Source organism: Clytia hemisphaerica, unplaced genomic scaffold (assembly GCF_902728285.1).
Source record: "Clytia hemisphaerica strain Z4C2 unplaced genomic scaffold, Clytia hemisphaerica genome assembly, whole genome shotgun sequence".
NCBI lineage: Eukaryota > Metazoa > Cnidaria > Hydrozoa > Leptothecata > Clytiidae > Clytia > Clytia hemisphaerica.
In genome coordinates this window covers 782,666-798,183 of record NW_027103962.1, presented here as the reverse complement: position 1 = coordinate 798,183, position 15,518 = coordinate 782,666, and the positions used below count along the sequence as shown (strand labels likewise).

At 36.5% G+C, this 15,518-nt stretch overlaps 1 protein-coding gene across 1 annotated transcript in view; it reads right to left on the bottom strand.

Moving 5' to 3' along the window:
- Positions 1–15,518, bottom strand: part of LOC136810325 (collagen alpha-1(II) chain-like) — an 85,015-nt gene that overhangs the window by 68,633 nt on the left and 864 nt on the right. The window contains exons 3-16 of the mRNA XM_067066883.1: positions 15,332–15,418; positions 14,302–14,394; positions 9,937–9,964; positions 9,370–9,509; positions 8,946–9,017; positions 3,923–3,976; positions 3,591–3,644; positions 3,079–3,135; positions 2,307–2,360; positions 1,802–1,855; positions 1,369–1,413; positions 985–1,029; positions 441–494; positions 134–178 (exon numbers count right to left, since the gene is read on the bottom strand). Coding sequence (XP_066922984.1) covers positions 134–178; positions 441–494; positions 985–1,029; positions 1,369–1,413; positions 1,802–1,855; positions 2,307–2,360; positions 3,079–3,135; positions 3,591–3,644; positions 3,923–3,976; positions 8,946–9,017; positions 9,370–9,509; positions 9,937–9,964; positions 14,302–14,394; positions 15,332–15,418 — 882 coding nt within the window. The remainder of the gene's footprint in view (positions 1–133; positions 179–440; positions 495–984; positions 1,030–1,368; positions 1,414–1,801; positions 1,856–2,306; positions 2,361–3,078; positions 3,136–3,590; positions 3,645–3,922; positions 3,977–8,945; positions 9,018–9,369; positions 9,510–9,936; positions 9,965–14,301; positions 14,395–15,331; positions 15,419–15,518) is intronic.

Here is a 15,518-nt window from a genome sequence, read left to right as displayed (position 1 = left end):
AAAACGAGATTAGCGTACCACTATGAAAGAAACCGCCTCCGGCGGTCGATAATAGTGAGACTTCACCGTTACTTTCGGATAAAACTTTTGGCTAAATTCACAACGGACGAGGTGCAGTAACACATATTTTTACCTTAAGTCCTTGAGGCCCAACTTCTCCAGGCACACCAGCGGCACCCTTAAAATAAAAGAAGAATTTGTAATCGTTATTATTCACTTTTACAATGATTTATTTGCAACCAACAAGGTTATTAAAATGACGTTATGTAAGAAGGCAATAGAAGGTTGTATAAACTGAACATAGATAGTAGTTTCCAAAAGAAAATATCTTCATTAAAAACTTTAAAAACCATTGCTTGGAGTATGAAACTTTAAGTAATTTAAAATTTAAACTATACAGAAAAAATATGATTTTAAATAACTAACTGTATAAGTCTCACCTGTGGTCCTTGTTTGCCAGGTAAACCCGATACTCCTCTCTTGCCTTTCTTACCCTAGACAAATAATTGGTTCATCGTAAGAATTTGGTTGAATACATGGCGTAGATTTAGAACGCCATGGTGTAAAAAGCAAAGGTTACTCAAAAGTTAAATTAGGAGCTTTCTTACTATATTTTTTCAAAAAATAAATATAATCAAAGAGATTTAACAAAACCAGGAGGGGATCAAGTTCCATTTAAGAAAAGGAAAGGCATTTTTTCAACTTATGTATCTAAGGGGCTGTTCAGATGAAGGCGGGCTAGCACGGCTATGTGAGGTGGGGTATATGTCTGAGCGTCACGTGATTTTTTAGCCATTTGATTCCTCAAAAACTATGACGTAACGTTCCAAATATCCATTCCATCTCACCTAGCCGGACAGGCCCACCTCCATAATAACAGCTCCAAATAGAAACAAACATATACTTATAATAAAAACGATCATCAAGGAATATCGTGTTCTTTTAATCGTATAGCAAAGCAGAAAGGACCATATGAAAACTTACAGGTTGTCCATTCAATCCTTCGCCACCTTTCATACCAGCTAATCCCTACAAGTAAACGAATAGGAACTCTAAAGTCTTCTCACTTCTCTTTACATAAAATGCTCGGGAAAACTAAAATTACACTCATTGGAGCTTATTTTAGATTAGAAAAACTCGGTCGTCGGTCGTCGGTCTTCACAGACCAATAATTAATTAATCAATCAATTAACACATATAAACCGTTCGCTGAAAAAAGCCATTATCCAAAATAATGTTGAATGGATTTTAACGAGGTTGAGAAATTTGAAGATTAAAGGACAGGTGCTAGGTAATGTTTTTACTATGGCTATGAATGTCATTTATTGGTTTAAAAAACAATAAAACATAGATTTAAACAAAACATACGCGTGGCCCAGCGGGTCCTGGTGATCCTGTTTCTCCTCGAGAGCCCTAAAAGCAAAGATTATTATAATATAATTTTGCAATAGTTGGAGAAGTACTATAAAACCACAAAAGTAAAATCCGCATGGTAATTTTGAAGGTAATAATGATAAAAACAAATTCTTGCTTCAAGAACCGTACAAAAGGATTGTAAGTTTACTCGGGACTCAAAGCTCTTGCTCTTGACTAGAATTTTGTAGTTCAAAAGCTATAAAAATGCTTATAGAATTACTGCAGTCTTACAAAATAAATCAAAGTTGTATTTTTTTATCAACGTATTTGTAGTCTTGTAAAAGACCCTGGCAGCAATTTGCGGTCCGTAGGCACATATAAAGGGGACTGCTTCTAAGGGAAAACAATGAGAAATTCGTAATATCAAAATCCCAATTTCTCTTACCACTGGACCAGGTATTCCATTTTGACCGGGTGCTCCTGGTTGTCCTTTGTAACCCTAAAGGAGGAAGAAAATGAACAAATAAATACTGTAATCTAATACACAGGTTGCAAAAATAAAGTTTGAAGTCAAATCACGCTTTTACTCGTTTATGTGCTTGCTAAATGACCTTCATTTCTGATTGGTTCGAATTTATTGGCACTGTTAAAGTGAATTTGGGTTGTAAACCAAGTAACATGGGAATAAAATCACGTGAACTTTTTCGAGTAATCACATGTTTTGACTGCACTGCTATAATTTTGCAACCCGTGCATTGCTTTACGCCAGCAAATAGTTTTCACATGGACAAAAAATGTAGGCACCCTCTTTATGTTCATATTGACGCATAAAAATTTTGGATAAAATATAAATTTGTCTGTCTGCCTATGCAATCATTGTTGGTATGTAGTATGGTCTATTTCTGATGGAATATAAGAACACGATAGAACCAGTACATTACAATACGAACCTTGTGACCTCTTGGTCCTCGAGAGCCCATTTCTCCCATAATTCCCATGTCACCCTAATAAAAGAAGAATAACAGTAAAAGTATTGACACGAAGAAACATTTTACAGCATAGATAGGTGTCATGAATAAGACTTTGTTTCGTTTTTGAAGTTATTCTTAAAAAAAACTTAATTATAAAGCGTTTTATCAAGACCGGCCTCCACTAGCGCGCGCTTCGATCGCACTTTTTCGAGTAAATCTTCCGCGCTATTGGTCAAAAGAAAAATGAAGCAACTCCATAGGCGCGATCTGACGTAACGGTTTAAAAATGTTGAAATGTGTTTAACTTTTTTTTCGAGCGCGCGCTACATTTTTATGACGTAATCTTTTTTCAAAGCAAATAGGATTGAAGCCAAAAGGTGCGACCGCAACGCACGCAAGTGGAGACCAGCCCCACACTATCCGATCAAACCTCAATAAAATGATTTCGAAGGTCTTAAGTGAAATAATTAAATTGGCAATGGTTTCAAAACGAGGCTAGTATTTTCTTTACATGTAAGATTACCTATCGTGATTGTTTAGTGCCATATTATGGAAACAACACAAATAAAGTAAATACAAAATTTCCCATCAAAATACTTGGAAGACATAGACCAAGACTCTGTTCTTTTTTAATTTGATTGTTTGTATACTGTACAAACAACTATTTTGATGTTTGTACTATTTTGCCTTGTTATTATATAGACTAGACGATGGGTGTTCAAGCACAAAGGTGTAACAATTAGTATCAAACCTGTTCTCCCTTAGAGCCCAGTCTTCGTCCTGGGATACCATCACGACCACGCTTGCCCTGAAATTGAATGCGTAGAATGTTGACATTCAAGAGGTTAGTTTACTCTAGTCAAAAGTGAGTAGTACACGATCGTAATGTTATTTAACAGACTACTAGTCATGAAAATTATCACAGGCTAAAACTAAACAGACAAGCACTGACCTTTATATATCCCTGGACCAAGTTACTCAATACCGGCCAAGCAAAAAATTATGTTCGGAGGTTTTTTGGAATTGATACCCGTGGAGAGAGCGCTAGATCTAGTTCCGCTTGTATACTAATGATGTAGCGTCGTTTGTCGTTAGGCAAAGTTTCAAACACTACAATTGCTTCTTTGCGGATACCAACTTTCAAAAAAAACTTCGATCAAAGAAGGCGGATATAGCTTGGTCCAGGGATATATAAAGGTCAGTGCAGCCAAGTTGCATACTGAATTCAATTACTACAAAACCACAAAGTTTTAGAAATCTTACCCTATCCCCTTGCATTCCAGGAAGCCCTTGACCACCTGTTTCTCCTTCATGGCCCTGAAAGAAAACATTCATAAAATACATCATTCATATAGATTACAGTGAGGTTTTACTGATACCAAAGAGAGAATATTTAAGTTTATCTGGTCTTCACAGCTTGTTTGTTTAAGGAAGAAATGTCGTTGTTTTTTGTACAAGTAAATTACAGTACAGTAATAGGTTTAAAAATCTTGATACAGCCATTTTCAGTTGGGTCCAAAACCTGAAAATTTAGTTACCACATAATGAGTTTACTAATTAAAATAATTTGCTAAGCTAAATTTTAATGAACTTACTCGAATTCCTTTGGGTCCCTTTTGTCCTTGATTTCCAGTTAGTCCAACAAAACCCTAACAAGGACATAAGAATAGTTACTATATAACATTTTCAATTATACAAAAAGAGACTATGTGACATATTCCATGTTGTTTATAGCTGAATGAGTTTGGCTGGAGAATTTTTTCATCTTATGGAAACAAGGAATCAGATAATTTCAGGTTCATTTTCGGTCAAAAGAAGGCATTATGCCCTCAATGATTTTCTTCTCTTACTTACGTAATGGTTGAATCAACACACAATGCTTGTGTCAATTATTCTAACAAAAATGCTACCAAGGTTCGCTTTTGTATTTTTTTGTTTTTGTCTGTTTGTTTTGTTTATTTACCAAAATAGCTTTTTTATGAAGTTAACTAAGTAAGTCAAGCAAGTCAAGTGCCAAAACAAATTTGGTAGAAAAATAAGTGCAAATTTGAAAGGAAAGTTTGTGAGTATTATTTCCACAGAGTGTGAAAAGATCAAATAAAAATAATCTAATTTGAAAGATGGCATCATTCGGGTCAGTCTGGGGTTTTTATAAGACACAAATACTTTGAATTTTACAGAACAGCAGGAAAAGAATTTACTTGTTCACCCTCTAAAATTCATTTAAACAAAAGACTTAGATTTGTTAAATATGACACATGTAATGTAAATATAGAAACACTATTCCCTCTACAATATTCATTTATTCAAGGTCCCGAAGGTCCCGAAGTCCCAAGATGAGAATATACCAAATACACCCCAAAATATACATATACCCCCTTGGTCCCGAAGGTCCCAAGGTCCCGAGATGAGAATACACCAAATACACCCCAAAATATACATATACCCCATTGGTCCCGAAGGTCCCGAGGTCCCGAGATGAGAATACACCAAATACACCCCAAAATATACATATACCCCCTTGGTCCCGAAGGTCCCGAGGTCCCGAGATGAGAATACACCAATACACCCCAAAATATACATATACCCCCTTGGTCCCGAAGATCCCGAGGTCCCGAGATGAGAATACACCAAATATACCCCAAAATATACATATACCCCTTGGTCCCGAAGGTCCCGAGGTCCGAGTTGAGAATACACCAAATACACCCCAAAATATACATATACCCCATTGGTCCCGAAGGTCCCGAGGTCCCGAGATGAGAATACACCAAATGCACCCCAAAATATACATATACCCCCTTGGTCCCGAAGGTCCCGAGGTCCCGAGATGAGAATACACCAAATACACCCCAAAATATACATATACCCCCTTGGTCCCGAGATGAGAATACACCAAATACACCCCAAAATATACATATACCCCCTTGGTCCCGAAGGTCCCGAGGTCCCGAGATGAGAATACACCAAATACACCCCAAAATATACATATACCCCATTGGTCCCGAAGGTCCCGAGGTCCCGAGATGAGAATACACCAAATACACCCCAAAATATACATAAACCCCCTTGGTCCCGAAGGTCCCGAGGTCCCGAGATGAGAATACACCAAATACACCCCAAAATATACATAAACTCCCTTGGTCCCGAAGGTCCCGAGGTCCCGAGATGAGAATACACCAAATACACCCCAAAATATACATATACCCCATTGGTCCCGAAGGTCCCGAGGTCCCGAGATGAGAATACACCAAATACACCCCAAAATATACATATACCCCCTTGGTCCCGAAGGTCCCGACGTCCCGAGATGAGAATACAATAAATACACCCCAAAATATACATATACCCCATTGGTCCCGAAGGTCCCGAGGTCCCGAGATGAGAATACACCAAAAACACCCCCAAAATATACATATACCCCATTGGTCCCGAAGGTCCCGAGGTCCCGAGATGAGAATACACCAAATACACCCCAAAATATACATATACCCCATTGGTCCCGAAGGTCCCGAGGTCCCGAGATGAGAATACACCAAAAACACCCCCAAAATATACATATACCCCATTGGTCCCGAAGGTCCCGAGGTCCCGAGATGAGAATACACCAAATACACCCCAAAATATACATATACCCCATTGGTCCCGAAGGTCCCGAGGTCCCGAGATGAGAATACACCAAATACACCCCAAAATATACATATACCCCCTTGGTCCCGAAGGTCCCGACGTCCCGAGATGAGAATACACCAAATACACCCCAAAATATACATATACCCCATCGGTCCCGAAGGTCCCGAGGTCCCGAGATGAGAATACACCAAATACACCCCAAAATATACATATACCCCATATGTCCTGAAGGTCCCGAGGTCCCGAGATGAGAATACACCAAAAACACCCCCAAAATATACATATACCCCATTGGTCCCGAAGGTCCCGAGGTCACGAGATGAGAATACATCAAATACACCCCAAAATATACATATACCCCATTGGTCCCGAAGGTCCCGAGGTCCCGAGATGAGAATACACCAAAAACACCCCAAAATATACATATACCCCATTGGTCCCGAAGGTCCCGAGGTCCCGAGATGAGAATACATCAAATACACCCCAAAATATACATATACCCCCTTGGTCCCGAAGGTCCCGAGGTCCCGAGATGAGAATACACCAAATACACCCCAAAATATACATATACCCCATTGGTCCCGAAGGTCCCGAGGTCCCGAGATGAGAATACACCAAATACACCCCAAAATATACATATACCCCCTTAGTCCCGAAGGTCATGAAACAAAAGAATTTTGTCACAGCATGCTAATTATGTTTTTAAAGCAACAACAAAAGAAACCTATTAACTCGACACTAACTAAGGGCAAGAGACCTAGTTTTTCCACCTTTTTACATTCCTCTGGTTTGAATTATCATCCACTTTTTCTCTTTTTCGAATTCAAAATTTGAATTTGAAATGAATTTTAGTCGACAGCAGAATCCTGTTCATGAAAAATTGTAAACCGCTCCATGCTACGTAAATTTGTTTTCTCCAAGATTGCTTTCTTTAATCTTTTCTCCATAATGGTTAACAAGTTAACTACTGACAAAATAAAATAGCAAAATCAGCCAAAAAGCAAAAAAATACTTTTTACAGCTTTAAGACTCAGAAATAACCCGCATTTTGAAATATAGACCGCCTGCGATATCCGTTTTCTTCACCAAAAGGTTTCAACTTGAGTTCTTTGGCTTCACTCTACAGCTTCTAAAGATAGTTCATGTGATTTAGCATATGTTTTTGTGCAAGAAAAAGCAAAAAGTAGGATAAAATATAAGCAAAAGTTAGGTAAAAATCTGATTCTCCGATAGGCTGCCACAAACTATTGAAATAAGTGGCTATGCCGGACCGATTCTTCTTCTTTTTCTCCGGATACTGTTTCTGAATATATAAAAGATAAAAGTCAAACAGGTTTAAAAAGGAATCGGTTTGCCGGAAAAATTTTTTATCAAGCCGTCGCGCTTGGCAGACACGAAACGATTCTAACTAATAGGGTTAAGCATTTTCAAAAACATTAATTTTTGCTTAATGGGGCAAAATATGTTTGTCATTCTTTAAAATGTTCGAAATTTCGTGTTTGAACAGCACAGCTCGGTAGCTCAGGTTAGCGAATCATGTCTATAATCATTGAAGAAAGAACCTTACTGGTTCGAGTCGGGGTTGTTTATATTGTTTTTCAAACGATTTCGAAGTGTCTAGCTAAATGTTTAACACAAAATTTGTTGTTTTTATTTTATTTTCTTTGCTGATTCCATGCAATCGATCGAGTTTTATTGTCATCTAATATCAATCAGTCCGGCTATCGATCAAAAAATTTGATGATGTTTTAAAAAACCTTTGCAATTATATAATCAGTCAAAACAGAACAATAACGGGCGTTATACACAAGTTATTGTTTATAGATGACAATACAATGTTCTTTTTATAATCATAGTCAAACGTGCGCACCACACTGGGCTCAACTTCGGATATTTTGTTATTCGAAAGCCCAATTGTAACATTTCAAATACTTTAGTATTAGGTAGCAAAAATTCATTCTCATCTCGGGACCTCGGGACCTTCGGGACCAAGGGGGTATATGTATATTTTGGGCTGTATTTGGTGTATTCTCATCTCGGGACCTCGGGACCTTCGGGACCAAGGGGGTATGTGTATTTTGGGGTGTATTTGGTATATTCTAATCTCGGGACCTTGGGACTTTCGGGACCTAAGGGTACAAGTATTTTATGGGGGGTATTATCATCTCGGGGCCTCGGGACCTTCGGGACCTAAGCGTACAACTATTTTTTGCAGGGATTCTCATCTCGGGACCTCGGGACCTTCGGGACCAAGGGGGTATATGTATATTTTGGGGTGTATTTGGTATATTCTAATCTCGGGACCTCGGGACCCATGGGTACAAGTATTTTAAGGGGGCATTTTCATCTCGGGACCTCGGGACCTTCGGGACCAAGGGGGTATATGTATATTTTGGGGTGTATTTGGTGTATTCTCATCTCGGGACCTCGGGACCTTCGGGACCAAGGGGGTATATGTATATTTTGGGGTGTATTTGGTGTATTCTCATCTCGGGACCTCGGGACCTTCGGGACCAAGGGGGTATGTGTATTTTGGGGTGTATTTGGTATATTCTAATCTCGGGACCTCGGGACCTTCGGGACCTAAGCGTACAACTATTATTTGCAGGGATTCTCATCTCGGGACCTCGGGACCTTCGGGACCAAGGGGGTATATGTATATTTTGGGGTGTATTTGGTATATTCTAATCTTGGGACCTCGGGACCTTCGGGACCAAGGGGGTATATGTATATTTTGGGGTGTATTTGGTGTATTCTCATCTCGGGACCTCGGGACCTTTGGGACAAGGGGGTATATGTATATTTTGGGGTGTATTTGGTATATTCTAATCTCAGGACCTCGGGACCTTCGGGACCTCGGGACCTTCGGGACCTCTGGGTACAAGTATTTTGTGGGGGTGTAAGAACTGGTTCGGTAAAATACACAGGAACAAATCATTAGCCGACGTTGTAAAAACCCCAGATCATCTGCATCATTCAGCTCACCTCATCTCCTCGTTCGCCTTCGACTCCAGGGTATCCTTTTTCACCACGAACCAAAATATAATATATGCCATCCTGAGAAGAAATAATTTTGATCTTTTTTTATGATAAAGTTATTTCATGCGATGAAAAGGTATTCGTTGACCTTTTATATCTTATATTATATCAGTTTCTTAGATTTGCCAAAAGTCTTCTTACTATTTCAGACTTTTTAGAGTATTCAAATCTTTTTTTCAAATCTGTGTTCAGATCTTTCGTATATTTGTACAATAAAAAGTTACGGTCCTTTGAGATAAGCTTAAACGGCCAAACATGACCAACAACAGTAAAAATACACATAGAGCTTGTCTCATTATAACCAGGAGCATTGACGCAAAGGTCTTAAGATTTTTATAAATAATTATGGAAAATATTTTGATGAAAATACTTCTTTGTTATAGCTTGTCTGCGGTTGGTATGGTGTTGTTGTCGCTGTGGTGGTTGTCAACAGTGTCGTGGGAGCTTGTGTTGTCTGTGTTGTGGAAGCATTGTGTGGCAAAACTATTGTTGTAGAAGTCTCTTGAGAATCTGTGGTGCCATGAGAAATATTTTGTGATGTGATACTTGATACCAATGTGTAAAACACAAGTAATTGTATCGAGAATAATTCCATTGTTAAAAATTCTTTGAAAACACAAAGCTTAATCACTTCTAATGCATGATTTTCTATGGAAATCTAAATGTGACAAATCAATTCTATTTTCTCATCAAAGTTCCATTTTTTGTCTATCTATTAACTTAAGATACGTTTTCTAAGATTCAAAATGTTAACCCTTTGTAACTAACGGATAGAATCCCAGTTGGTGACAAAAAACTATTTTTGAAAATCAATATTGAAAATATAAACATGACACAGTTATAAAAAAATCAACACTCTGTCAAAAAGGCCACAAAGATTAGACAATTGATAGACAACAATACTGTAAATGGTGGGAAATAAAAGAATTGTAGAAACCTGTCGAATTGATTTCGTCTGTAACAAACTAAAAGAAAGGACAAAAAAGAAAATTATTACTTATAAAGAACTTATCATATAACAGATAGCATCATAACTGATGACCTTTAAAAGTGGCTGACATTTTAAAATTTGGTAAGTTAGTATATACAGGAAGTGGACAAAATTCATTCAATAAAAATCAAAATAAACATGGGGTTAATGCACTTTTAAAAACGTAAATAAAGTAATGTTTACTACGTAAATAACATTATTTTATAGGGATGGCATAGGATATTTTTTGACATTGTGTTAGACATAAAGATTAAAAGTGGAACTGAGTGGAACTCAGTTTTGATTTGAGAAAGATTATTATTAAATTATTGACAAAGAACCTTGACTTTGCTGGACTGTAATTGAATAAATGGAATAGAATTTAAGACCCCCCCCTTTATTGTCTAACAGAAGCGACCTGGATTAATTTTCTTGGTGGTGCAAACTGTGACATTGGCGCCCCTGATATTTTTGTCCTTACTTGCGCCCTCCATCATTAAGTGGAAATATTAAACTGTAAGAGCAGGTAACTGGTTGAAAGTAACGCCCGGAATCTCTGAGTTAAAAAACTTTTATTTATACGATGGTGGTGGTAATGATAACTTGATATCTATTTCCTTATAATAATTTGAAATGTCATGGCCTTCTGAAAAAGGAAAATTTTTCCATCTTCAACTTTTAAAATGTCTACAAATGCCCCAATTTATCCCGATTTAGCACCAAAAATAAAGCTCCTCAAATAAAAAAAATGCGAAAGTTGGTAGGAATAAGGGTTCTTTTTAATTTAGACGCCACAGGCAAAAAAAATTGGTGTAAGAAACGTCAAACAGTTTAAAAGATCTTCTAAAAAGTAGAAAGTTAGTCAGTATAAGACCACAAAGACCACAGCGAGCATCAACAAGTTTCGATTTTTTTGGCAATCTCTCATTTTGGGGGTGAGCATCCTCTTTAACCCCTGGTGGATACACAATACTTCTCTTGCTTCGACTTTTCCCGATTCAATGTTGATAGTAGTTTTGAAAAAATTCAAGAGAAAGGATGCAAGAGCATCCAAATTGCCCAATTAAACATCAACAAAATTTTGGCACCCCTTGAAAAGCTCTTTTGGCGCCCCTTTCAGATCTTTCTGGGTGGTGCACTGCACACCCTGCACCCCGTGCCAGGTCGCCACTGTTGTCTAATACAAATTGCTAGAAACTGGGTTTTTTATGTTTTTCTTTTATTTATAAGAGGTTACACGAACAAATATACAAACAATAAAGGTTCTTAGCCTCCCGCAAAAAAACACTAGATTATACCGGGTGACCCACGAAAAAGTTCAGACGTTTCCCGACGTCTTGATGCCGAACAAATGTCCAAAAGTGCTTGGAGTTTTGATATTTAGAAAGTAGATATCCTAACTTAAAATTTGAGCTATCACTTTTTAAATTTGACCAACTTGTTCTCTGCTTATGAGCTTTTAAAAACACGTAAAAAAGGGTTATAAAATTTGGTATTTTTAGAAGTGATCGTACCCTATCTGAAAGGACCAGAGAACATGCAACTGTCAAGGGATCTGCCGTTTACCGTCACCTCACTAAGTGTGAAGGCATTCACTATATAGATTCCCTCTTGTTGATTGGCGTCACAGAATCGCTCACTGATGATGAAATACGTGATAAACGGATTAATCACGTTCGCAATAACATTCGAGTTGTTGACAAAAGCGATAATTGGTCTGTTCTTTTGTTTAAAGAGGCACTGGCAATTAAAGATAAAAATCCAGAAATGAACTCGGGTTTGAAAGCCTCTAGAGACTTGAATTTGTTCCGCTAGTTGATTTTTGATTTTTCTAGAAATTTGTTCAACATTTTCAGTATTACTATCACTCTGACGATGCTTTTGTTGTGAAGCGAAATATTAGTTTTTTCAAAAAATGAAAATTTTGTTGTTTGTGATCTGACTCCACATTGATCCATGGCAAAATCAATTTTCGGATTAAGTTTTATCTTGTTTTTAGACGTTTTTGATATACAGTTTTTGAAAAAAATCTGAAAAATCTACAAAAGCGCCAATTTTTATAAAAACTAGTCTTGTTTTAAACAAAAATTACTTTCAAAGGTGTTTTTATTAATTATTAATGTCATAAAACTCGTTAAATAAGTCAATTTGTAAGTGATTTTCTAATTGATTGCATGAATTTAATACCTCTTTTTTACGTGTTTTTTACACTTTTCGAAAAGTTAATTTTGACTTTAAAAGCTCATAAGTAGAGAACAAGTAGGTCAAATTTAAAAAGTGATTGCTCAAATTTTAAGCTAGGATATCTACTTTCTAAATATCAAAACTCCAAGCACTTTGGGACATTTGTTCGGCCTCAAGACGTCGGGAAACGTCTGAACTTTTTCGTGGGTCACCCGGTACCTCTAGGAGATAGGAATCAAACTGAGTTTTCATTATGCGGACCTGGTTATTTGCAATAATTGATGGAAAAGATAGAAGGAAGTTAGTCTTCGAAAAAGGTGGTACACGTTTTTTTATAAGAACAAACTATATAAGAACATAAGGCTTCAATGGCCAGAAAGTTCAGAACATTTCAAGGTTCTAAAATGGCCAATTTCTTATAAAGAAAATGGACAAAACTGTTCATAAAATGGTGAAATTAAGAATATCTTAACATTTTTTAAGCTTAAAGCTCAAGAAGTTAAGAACATCCTAAGGCTTCAAAAATTTTGGATGTTCTTTAAAAAAAAAGGTGTAGCTCTTACGACTCGTGTTCTTAATATTTCTCGAAAAAAACTTTATTCAACCATCTCAGGAATTGAATATCTAACAACAGTCTGATTGTTTGTGTTGTGAGGTGTTAGGTATTTGCTGACTATTATTTATCATATGTACAATCCTGTGCATAATATAATGAGAATTTTCTTTCTATGAAACATTTTTTAGCTTCTCCCCCCTTTCACCCATCTACAATGCTGGTTTACTGGTTAGTAGGTCAGCTCAAACTACTCACAGAGCATTGTAGATGGGGGAAAGGGGGGGCTTCGTTGGATTATGGACAAATCTCAGAAATTCTCATAATTTATGCACGGGACATTACATTGGTTATAACAGGGGGGGGTACAGCCGCAGGGTACTAACCCATAGCCGGGTGGTGGTGTCTAATTTGGAAATTCAAAAAAGTTAGTACCCGGTACTAATTTTGGGGTGGGGGTGGGTATATCTCCAATTTTAAGTTAGTACCCAGTACCAATTTTAGGGTGGGGTGGGTATCATTTCAATTTTTCTTCAAGTACTCAGGCCCTGAATATGGTACATTTGTTTAATTTTTTCCCTACTTTCTAAGAGGAGAATTTTATGACCACTTAAGTTATACAAATATTGAAATAGCTAATGTAAAGAAACCTATTGTTCAAAATCAGTATTGTTTTAATTAGACAGTGAGAAGGATAGTTCGTCTTTGATATCTCAAGTTAGAACGAGGTATATGTTTGTCATTGCCTTCTGATGAAAAGAATTACAAGCTGTTGCATCCAAAGTGATACAATCTGTCTTTTAAACAATAAAATTCTTATCCAAACTGGTGATTGTTTTTGTTAGAGGGGTTAGTTTATTTTAGTTTATTGCAGTTTATATATTATACCCTATAGCTCATTTCTGTTTATATTTGTTTGTTTGTTTGTTTGTTTGTTTGTTTGTCTGTTTATGACAATTAAGACGGAGGCAGGTTAACTAAGCAAAGCCAACCAGACCCAACAATGCAACTTTTTTCTATATCAACTTCTTTCATAAGATTGACACAGTTTTGAATAATTTGAATAAATTACCAATCTACAGTATTGAAGAAGAAAAAAAAGGAAATCCATCCAATCCAAGATTTCATACTATTCTTCAATTTTTATCAACTTGATTTTTACATCTTCTGATAGAAGTGCCGTTATTACAGCTATATAATATTTTACTTTTGCCAAGGAATTTCGTTGTTTTACCTTTGTAATTAAAAGTTGTGTTTGATTTAAAGAACTTTTTAGAGGATCTGAATTAAAAACATGGTATATACAAGTCATAATAACAACAAAGAGCTGCTTTTGCTGGCTTTGGAAAGATTGGGACCATGCTTGGCAAGTTTTAAGGGTGGTGTCTCCTATTTTCCTTGGTAATTTTAAAGCCGGTACCCGGTACTAAAAAGGGGGTGGGGGTCCCTTTTTCCTTAAGAAAAAAAAAGTACCCGGTACTAAAAAGGGGGTGGTGGTACCTAAGACAATTTTTCTTAAAAATCAGGTTAGTACCCTATGGGTTAGTACCCTGCGGCTGTACCCCCCCTGGTTATAACTTGCTTTCTATACTTACACCAGGAGGTGGTGTTGCAATCTCGAAATTCACTTCACCAAGTTCTATTGTCAATACACCTCTTCTTTTTCGATCATTGTTGAAATCAAGATTCTAAAAGATAATTGCTATTCAATAATATCATTTTTAATAATATTATGTGTGATCGAGAATATGATAATTGAAGCAGTGGAAGTACTGACAGTTTCATGTCTTATTCAAACAATCCTCAGTTGAAAATACAAATTTTTTAAGACTAGAGTTCCGTTCTTCTTACAAAAAATACAAGTGCAGGGTCTTCGTCAAAAATTGACGTCAAGAATACTAAACATTTTATTGTATGTGATTATATATTATTTATTAGAGTGATGATAAAATGTAGCATAAAGCAAAATAATGAGACAAAGGATGACAAGATAGCCAGATAACTTATGTGAATGCATACCTTTGTAAATGTGTTTTAGTAGTTTGTCAGAGTGTCTGATTAGTAGTTTTACAAAATAGATAATCATGCATGATTCTGAAAAATCAAATTCAAAAGTTTGGTTTCTCAGCATATGGTTGTGTTATTATTCCAAAGTTTAAAGGAGAATAGAAAATAGATGATTGACTTGTTCAGTCAGGTTCAGTTGGTTTTGCAGGTCTGATATTATCCAATTTTAACAATATTTTACTGTAAAATGTATGTTTGTTTTCTTTTGTATTACTATTGGTCTAATGTTGACATCCCTCTTCTAATTTTGACACCCTTCTTTAAAGATAGGAATATTAGGAAGGTCGGAATCACTGAGAGACTCAAGATTTTTTCCTCTCTGAATGCGAAGCAAAGAAAATTAGTTTCAATCAGTGATTCTGACCTTCCTATTATTTCTACCTCTAAAGAAAGATGTCGAAACTAGAAGAGGGATGTCGATATTAGACCAACAATTATAGTACACTTTATGTCTTTCTACTCTTTGATTGTATTGTAGTCATTGATTAGCTAGTCTTTGGTTGAAAGTAAGATATCAGTATACTTTTCAATCAGGAAAATTGTTTTCAATATACAAACCTTATCAGAAACTGGTTCACAAATGGCTGGTTGACATGCTCCAACTTGATTGATAAAAGGATAATATCTTGCATGGCACAAATTGATCTAAAATCAATAAGTAAAAGACAATAGATATAGCTATAATATCTATACAAAGAAGTTTTTGAACACAAAAATAATTTTACTGAAAACTTTTTCAATTTAT